We start from the raw sequence: 9595 nt of genomic DNA, 5'->3' as shown, positions 1-9595 counted from the left end.
TGAAGGGAGCCTTCGACTTCAGCGCTTCGCCCCCGCGCTGTGCCCTCTGTCGGCGGCGTGGGGCAGCGGTTGCAGCGGTGGCAGCAGGAGGCGGCAGCCGCGTCGACGTCGCCCAAGACTGGAGCGACGTTTAAAGAAGAAGCCGAATAGCCGCGGAGTCCGGCCTCTTGTTGTTGGAGGACTCCCACTCATCGTCGCGGCCTGACGGGGAGAAGTGGCAGCACGGGGAAGCAGGTGAGAACGCTGCCCCGACCCGGGAGGGGCGAGGGGAGCGCTGCTTCCTCCATCCCAGGGCCGCGCCTGCGTCTGCATTCTCCTCATTTGAACCAGGAAGCGGCCAAGTCGGAGGCTTCGCTCCTCCGGCCCTTTCTTTGTGTGGGCCCGGGAATGAAGGAGGGGGCGAACCGGGAAGGCCGCGGCGCGGTCCCCCTCGCCGTCAGGAGCCCGGGGGCTGCCGGTGCCCTGGGTAGGCCCGGAGCGTGGGGAGCCCTCCACAGAGAACCACTTGGCTTTTTCCTTGCCCCTCTGCCTGCCTTTTTGTGCTTCTTTTTCTTCTTCTTGCCCCTACTTTGATTTAGAGCTTTTCTGTCGGGCCCATCCTCCCCTTCCGTCCCCTTCCCAGGGCATAACAATGCCGCCTGCTCGGCCTCATCCCCTCCCAGCACCTCCACCCTCCTCTTCGCCACCTTCTACTTTCCCTAGCTCGCCTTATTACTCCCGCCCTCACTGTGCTGCTCCTACCGTTTGTGTTTGCAAGAAGCTGCCTTTTTGCGTGAATTTGGGTTAAAATCCTAGGTTGCAGCCGACTGGGTGTAAATGTGGAAGAGGGGGTGGAGGAAGGAAGATGGGGTTCAGCTGCCGCAGGGAGCCGCGTGTTGGTTTGTTTCACCCCCTCGCGGATGGCGTTTTCGCTTTTCCACCATCGCCTGCCCCTAGTCAAGGATTTCTCTGCCAATGTTGCGGAATGGCTTTTCCAGTCAGGTCGCAAATCTTAGGGTGAGTTCAGACCGATTTGTGCTGTACCTGGGCCCACCCTAACTGGGGGGAGGAGGAAACCTAAACAAAATGAAACCAAGTCCCAGTGTCACCGGGACACATCCATTTAACTCATGTCTCCATTGGAAAAACCCATTTGCAAATGACAAGAATTGTGGGATCATGTTCAGAAAACCCATCTATCCACTGAAAAGTGACTTCTTTCGAAATCCCCATATTTCTGAAGACCCGGTTACTGCTCGCTGTCCAAAGGTCACCCTTTCTGATGAATACCTTTATAGTAACCTGGAATTCCTTGGTGCTGTTAATGGGCAGTGCCTTATTACTGATGATGATTTAATCCTTGCTCTCCAGACTTTTCACCTACTTTTTGTTTTTAAGCTATAATTTTGAAATATCGAGAAGATATTTGAGATGCCCTCCCTGCCTTCCACGTGTATATAAGTTAAAGCTCTGTTACCAGTGGTGCTATTTTGGTAATTCTAAAGGAAAAGAATATTAGCAATAAGTGTTTCATTACCGAAAGTACCAGCATACACACACAACTGAATATCATTATTACTGGGACTACATATTGAGAAGTGCAAAACATGTTTTGGGGGTGGTACATAGTAATGCTATTTACTGACACCCCCCATATTTCTAGAATAATGTCTACTCTGCTCCAATAAGTTTGTTTTCATTTTTACTAACCCATTTGATGTGAAAGAGGTTCTTATACCAATGCACATAATTCTTTACCAACAAAATATATTTGTGCAAATAAGCATTAAGAAATGGTAAACTTTCCTTTTCCTTTGTCTTTTTTTTTTAAGTAGCATCTGTTGACTTCATTTGGCACTCTTTAACATTCTACCTCTGGAGATTGTAAAGGCAGAGAGGTGAAGGGAAAGAGAAAGGGGAGGGAGAAAAGAGAAGGTAATAAAGGTATTTAATGGTGATGAGGCACTGCAATTTAAATAAGAACAGAAGCATAATGAGAAGCTCAGAGGTAATAGTTTTCAATGTTTATAAATGCTGATTCAGTTATTGGCTGCAGGGAGTAGCTTTTTGGAATATGTTCTTGAAGATAAATTCAAATTTAGGAAGAGTATATATTTCAGACACCAAGATTTAAATCATTCATTTACAGGTGAAATAACTTACGTGTTCATGATGAAGATTTTTCTTAAAAAAGTTTTAAGACAGCTAAAAATTAACTCAGCTCTTCTTGAAAAAAAAGATTGAAAATTGCAACTGAGGAAATAAATTCTAATCTTTAAAAATTGCTTAGTGGTGGTGCATGTATTTCAGATTCAAAGGAAGATATTACTGTTCACATCTGTATATCAATTTAAAACTTGCTTGTTTCTTCTCAGGGGGAAGTCATGAAATTTGATGCATGGTCTAAAACCCAATCCATATGAACAATTTATATAAAAGCCAAAAAGTTATGCCAAACTTTGGTTAAAACTTGAACAAACTGACTTGACTGGCATAGCTCAGTGGGTTGGGTGTCATCCCGCAAACCAAAAGGTCCCAGGTTTGATTCTGTCAGGACACATGCCTGGGTTTCAGGAAAGGTCCCCAGTTGGGGGTGTGCAAGAGGCAACCGATTGATGTTTCTCTGGGGCATCAGTGTTCTCCTCTTTTTCTCCTTCCTTTTTTCTTTCTTAAAATAAATAAATGAAATCTTAAAAAAAAACTTGAACAAGCTATTTAATAATGCTGTAGCTAAAATCCTGAATGATAAAGTACTTTTGTTTTTCTTTCCTAATCTTGTTTCATCCCTTCTTTCCTTTCTCTTATAGGCATGGAGAGTAGAAAACTGATTTCTGCTACAGACATTCAGTACTCTGGCAGTCTGCTAAACTCCTTGAATGAGCAACGTGGCCATGGACTCTTCTGTGATGTTACCGTTATTGTGGAAGATCGAAAATTCCGGGCCCACAGGAATATTCTTTCTGCTTCTAGTACTTACTTCCATCAGCTCTTCTCAGTTGCTGGGCAAGTTGTTGAACTGAGCTTTATAAGAGCAGAGATCTTTGCAGAAATTCTCAATTATATCTATAGTTCTAAAATTGTTCGTGTTAGGTCAGATTTACTTGATGAGTTAATTAAATCAGGGCAGTTGTTAGGAGTTAAATTTATAGCAGAGCTTGGTGTCCCATTGTCACAGGTTAAAAGCATCTCAGGTACAGCTCAGGATGGTAATGCAGAAACCTTACCTCCTGGTTCTAGTGACAAGAACCTTGAAATACAAAAATCAAAAGACGAAGCCCAAGATAATGGGGCCACTATAATGCCTATTATAACAGAGTCTTTTTCCTTATCTGCTGAAGATTATGAGACAAAAAAGATCATTGTTACTGATTCAGATGATGATGATGATGACGTCATTTTCTGCTCTGAGATTCTGCCTGCAAAGGAGACTTTACCAAGTACCAGTGCAGTGGCACAGGTCCAGCCTAACCCAGGCTCTGTTGCTATTTCAGATGTCACACCTTGTGCTAGCAATAACTCTCCCCCTTTAACAAATATCACACCTACTCAGAAACTTCCTACTCCTGTGAATCAGGCAACTCTGAGCCAAACACAAGGAAGTGAAAAATTGCTGGTATCTTCAGCCCCGACACATCTGACTCCTAACATTATTTTGTTAAATCAGACACCACTTACTACACCACCAAATGTCAGTTCTTCACTTCCAAATCATATGCCTCCTTCAATCAATTTACTTGTGCAGAATCAGCAGACACCAAACAGTGCTGTTTTAACAGGAAACAAGGCCAATGAAGAGGAGGAGGAGGAAATTATAGATGATGATGATGACACTATTAGCTCCAGTCCAGATTCGGCCGTCAGTAATACATCTTTGGTCCCACAGGCTGATATCCCCCAAAATACCACTTTTGATGGATCACTGATACAGAAGATGCAGATCCCTACACTTCTGCAAGAGCCACTTTCCAATTCTTTAAAAATTTCAGATATAATTACTAGAAACACTAATGATCCAGGTATAGAATCAAAACATCTAATGGAGGGTCAGAAGATCATTACTTTAGATACAGCTACTGAAATTGAAGGCTTGTCGACTGGTTGCAAGGTCTATGCAAATATCGGTGAAGATACTTATGACATAGTGATCCCTGTCAAAGATGACCCTGATGAAGGGGAGGCCAGACTTGAGAATGAGATACCAAAAACATCTAGCAGTGAGACAGCAAACAAACGTATGAAAGTAAAACATGATGATCACTATGAGTTAATAGTAGATGGAAGGGTCTATTATATCTGTATTGTATGCAAAAGGTCATATGTCTGTCTGACAAGCTTGCGGAGACATTTTAACATTCATTCTTGGGAAAAGAAGTATCCTTGCCGTTACTGTGAGAAGGTATTTCCTCTTGCAGAATATCGCACAAAGCATGAAATTCATCACACAGGGGAGCGAAGGTATCAATGTTTGGCCTGTGGCAAATCTTTCATCAACTATCAGTTTATGTCTTCACATATAAAGTCAGTTCATAGTCAAGATCCTTCTGGAGACTCAAAGCTTTATCGTTTACATCCATGCAGGTCTCTACAGATCAGACAATATGCATACCTCTCTGATAGGTCAGGCACTGTGCCTGTAATGAAGGATGATGGTATTGGGTATAAGGTTGATGCTGGGAAAGAACCTCCAGTAGGGACCACATCCACTCCTCAGAACAAACCAATGACCTGGGAAGATATTTTTATTCAGCAGGAAAATGATTCAATTTTTAAACAGAATGTAACAGATGGTAGTACTGAGTTTGAATTTATAATACCAGAATCTTATTGAACTCTTGAAATATCAAAGTTTTGGTTTGAATTAAGGGGCAGGGCTTTCAGAAGACCTATAAAGCAAATTAAGGAATTTGATCTGTCATGTCATCTGAAGGTAGTTTAGTTGGGTTATTTGTTGATAATTTTTAGAAGCAAATTATTCTGAAAGTTTAAGTAGAGGTTGAAAAGTCCCCCCCCCACCCAGGTATCTGTTTATATAGTTAGCTTTCAGCTCATTTAAGAGGCAAAAAAAAGGCTTGGAGAGATAGTTTCCTGAATAGAATTTGAAGCAGTCTGAATGTTCTTTGAAAATAACTGGAGTTATTAGCATACCCTAGTATATCTTAAAAGTTTCCCCTTCTATGTTAGCACTTTACTGCTGAATTCTCAGTTTTCTTAATATTGAGACTATAAATGTGTCATGTCTCGTAGATGGCATAAAATGTAAACACGAACTTCTAAAGTTGTTCTGGAAAATTTCAAAATAAGCCTCCGTGTGGTTGTGTATTCCACTAGGCCAAATGGATAGCAACCTCCTGCCTCCCCCCATGAAAATGGCCATGCAGACAAGTCTCATCTCAAGAATTAGGTTTAGCTAATTAGAATTAAATCTTGCTTTTATTGTCATAGTATGGAAAAGAATGGTGGCTGAGGCTAGGGTATATATACCTTTGCTATGTGGTCTTTGTGGGCAAAAAGACTAATCTCTGTAATGCAGACAAGAGGAGATGAAAAGTTCTGTTTCAGTGTTTTTGAATTTTTGCTCTTACATAGAGACAGAGAGTGTAAGTGAATGGAGATTGCCTTTTTGCTCATTATGCTTAAAAATAGTCCCATGAAAATTTTCAAATTTTGAATCTGTAAGCCACCAAAATAAATCTTTAATTCAATATGAATCTTTATACATGATAGATCGCAGAAATGAGACTCCTGCATATTTTGGGTGGGAGGCTACTGGCATATATTTTTCAGTGTTCATATTACTTAGAAACTATAATAGGAAGTTTTCATTTGAAATAGTTGAATCAGTGATCTAGTATTTTCCTTTCAGCAGGACCTTCTAAAATAAATTCCATTCCATCTACAAATTGCTGCAATATTATAGCAATCAGACTATATATGGAATGTAATATAGGCTTGTTGATTCCCATTTATTTTGAGAACAGTACCACCTTCCTTCCTTTTAAAATGACACATATTTAAACACTTAGAAAATAAAGTAAAAACTTATTGAAGTGCTAGAACTAAAAGGAAGCAGGTTGGAAAATATAGCCTAGCATTTATAACAGGATTAACTTGTTGAACTCCTTCTGTAAATGACTTTGCAAAGGAAAAAATTTAATAGATACTGAAAAAGATTGTTGTGCATAGTTATTAGTCATGTGTAACTTTGCTTAAGTATTGCTTAATTCAACATAGGTATTTTCTTTCTCCTTAACCATGTATTTTTAAAAATAGTCTATTTCTTGACCTTGAACTTAAAGCTTTAATCGTAATTTCTCATATATACATCATTCTTCTGATGGTAAGCTGGATTTGAAGATGATGGTTTCAGTGTTTCTTAAGTTGATATCTGAGGGTATCATGCATCAGTATTTTCAAAAATACAAGGAGAAGAAAAAAATGATCCTTTTCTTGCCGAGGACTAGAATGATGTGCATCTGTTTTCTGTTCTGTGAGTCTAGACCTTCAAAAACAATTTTATAAACTAATCCTTGGAAAATTTTAAATTACCTTATAACTTAAGACTCAGTGACTTCTGGACTCACAATGTGTTTCCTTTCTGTGTAGATATTGATAGCATTACTCTTTGGCTATAGGGTGCATTCTGAAATATTTTCCATGGAAATTTGAGTTTCATTAATGCTATTTCACCAGTTAGACATAATTCCACAAGTGTGAATGATACTGATGCCAGCAGAGCTTCCAGACCTTTCAGACTTAACTTCTAGGTAAATTAATTTGTCATCATAAAACTTGGTAGTTTCTACAAGGCTTGTATGACAAACCAGGAATTCTATAATGGAAAACTATCCAGTCTGAGTAATATGGGTATAATTTTTTGCTGCTGCTGTGCTTTATGTAAATCCTGAGTATGAAATTGAAACTGTGCCTACTGAAGGTATCTTCTGGAGTTTGGGGGGAGAAGGAAAACTGGAAAATTAAATTGTATTTTTGCCAGGAGACTCTTAATTGCATGTATGTCAGGGTCTTCAGTTTTTCTAGAAGTTTCTATATTCAAAGTTTGGAATTCATGTGGAATATTCCTTTGGGGCTAATACCCTTTACTCCCAGTTTATTTATTGGGTTGAAACTCTGCAGCAAGACACTGCTTAAAACTTATCATGGGGTTTTCCTATGTTATACTTAGTTTTCTGGCTATTGAATTTCACTTTTTCTTTCAGGTTGGCTTCAGGTTTGCTCATATGATAGATTACCTGTAAATATTCTGGATAGGAACTGTTTGAAATAGCAATTTGTTAAAAGAGATGACAAAGTGAAACTTCTCAAACCAAGCAAAGATTTCTAAATGCCATAGCAATCCTGCAAGATTCACTTTAAAATATATTTTAAATGATCATTATCATTTTGGTGGTAATGATTCCCCACGTGCAACTACTATGAGGAATTGATGCTGCATTTTTTCCTATTGTACCAAAAACATAAAACAAATGGTAAAAAAGACCCAACATATTTTGTATGGTCAAGGCATGCATATTCTAAGAATTAATTGCTAATTCAACAGCACTGGCTTCCTCATCTCTGTCAATCATATGAAACCAAGTTCATTTCCACCTAATGCTGTAATATTCATACTTGTACAATCTTCCCTGTCATGACTTTAAGTTCCACTTTTCATTAACTGTTACCTGATATTAGTTCGTAGAGCTTCATACAGCAAAAATAAAATGTTTTAATTCTGATTTTTGAGTGCACTTTTTACAAGATTATCTTTCAGAAATTATATAGACCTTTGTATTCTGTTTTTCAATTTTCATAGCAGAAGACTGAAGCTATATTTCTGATGATAGCATGACAACATTTTCCATTAGGTTTATATGTTGGTTATTTGCATGCCCAGTGCATCTTGAATCCTAATAGAAGTAAGTCAGCTGCTGTCAGTCACTTTAGAGCAGTGGTTTTCAACTTTTTTCATCTCGGGGAACACATAAACTAATTACTAAAATTTTATGGCACACCAAAAAATATACAGGGTCCAGCAGAAGTAACGCCTGCTTGAATGTGGTTGGTAGGGTAATAATATGGTAATCATTTATAGTTTTCATTTGAACATCACCTAAAATGTCATATGGTGTGCTTGAGTGTGATATTGTTATGTTACAGAATTACATGCTTATGATTTTGTAATAAAAGATTTTGTAATAAAAAAGGGCGTTATTTGTGCCAGACCCTGTTGGGTTTTTTTTTTGTTTGTTTGTTTGTTTTTGTTTTTTGCTGATCTGACCAAAAAATAGGTATAATTTTGATTCATTCACACCGGATGGCTGTTGTGTTGGCTGTTGTCATTTTTTTAATTTGATGACCTAAGGGAAAAGAGCGTATTTTAAAAACTCTTCTGGCACACCAGTTGAAAATAGCAGCTTTAGAGCATCTGCAACACTTGTAGATTCCATGAAGAAATATGTAAGTAGTTAAAGGATGAGGATAGTTTTATTAATTTGAAACATCACAAAAGCAGTCTGGGTTTCCAACATGGCAGTGATAAAGATTTTAAGCAACATCCAGTTTATATAGGTTCTGGATTAATATTTTAATGTTTCATGCCCAGTTCATTAAAGCAGAATTAAGAATAAAGCAGTAAATATTACAAAATGCAGTCAAGATACATATTGGAAATACAAATTCCTTCATTACAGCAAATGTTTTGCAAAAGTAAAGCGGCAAATATTTTTCTAAGGTAACATGCACTTCATATAATTCAATGTAATAAAAAAAGAAGCTGCTCAAATTAAGTGTTACAAAATCTGTACTGTTTCAAGTTATTTTGTAAAGTAAGAAAAATACATAGAAATGAGTCAGAATCTTAACACTTTAAGAAATGTGATAAATGTAGGATATACTCTGTAATGGTGCCTTTTAAAAAATTAATAGTCACTAAAGCAAAAGGTAAAGTGTAAACAGCAAAAAATTTCATTGAGTATTACAAGTTGATATTTATTGTTAGTCAATTGGTTTAGTCCCTTTTTGAAATCCAATAGAATTTTAATATGCTTAGAACTATAGAAAATAATAGTAATTTTACCTAACACAAAGGATTTTTCAGATTTGAAATTTGGATGAGACATCATTCATGATGCTGAAAGTTAAACTGAATGTCTTGCAAACATTTACTGTGAACAGTGAGTGCACTTGTTGTGCCTTGATAATTCTTGATGGCTGGGTGTCTACAAGGTAGATTGGAGCACCAGCATTTGCCTGCTACCTCTAATCCAAGTCAGGAGGTAGCAAAATGGGATGGAAAATTTTCCAGTATGTGTTCTGTTTGCAGAACTGTCTAATTAGGTACCCTCCTATAGCCCCTGTATTTTTACATGATACGAGTGTAGGGTTATCAATCTTTAAGTCAATCCTTGGGGTAACAAAAGATTGCAATGAAAGTGTTCATTCTGAAGTGAACATTTTGAGTGCCAAAATGTTAAATACATCAGGTTGATGGTTTAAAGCTATGTCTAATTAAAAGAACTGTACAAATACGTACCACAATGTGCCAGATGGATTTTTAAATCTACAATAACACTTAAGAAGTTGTCAAGTTGGCTACATTTGAGGTTTTGCAGATTTA

The 9595-nt window shown here is 38.0% G+C and overlaps 1 protein-coding gene across 1 annotated transcript; it reads left to right on the top strand.

The window, feature by feature from the left end:
- Positions 1-45: 45 nt before the first annotated feature.
- ZBTB33 (zinc finger and BTB domain containing 33) lies at positions 46-8003 on the top strand. Its single transcript, XM_054566683.1, has 2 exons — positions 46-234; positions 2787-8003. The coding sequence occupies exon 2, from the start codon at positions 2789-2791 to the stop codon at positions 4805-4807; it is 2019 nt and encodes a 672-aa protein (XP_054422658.1). The 5' UTR covers positions 46-234; positions 2787-2788; the 3' UTR covers positions 4808-8003.
- Positions 8004-9595: the final 1592 nt, after the last annotated feature.

Source organism: Pteronotus mesoamericanus, unplaced genomic scaffold (genome assembly GCF_021234165.1).
Source record: "Pteronotus mesoamericanus isolate MK-2021 breed Mesoamerican mustached bat unplaced genomic scaffold, CSHL_Meso_final contig_178, whole genome shotgun sequence".
Taxonomy (NCBI): domain Eukaryota; kingdom Metazoa; phylum Chordata; class Mammalia; order Chiroptera; family Mormoopidae; genus Pteronotus; species Pteronotus mesoamericanus.
The sequence above is the reverse complement of the archived record's forward strand: the minus strand, read 5'-3'. Positions and strand labels throughout refer to the sequence as shown.

Coding starts and splice junctions, on each gene's coding strand:
- ZBTB33 (XM_054566683.1), top strand. CDS start 2,789: ATGGAGAGTAGAAAACTGATTTCTGCTACAGACATTCAGTACTCTGGC.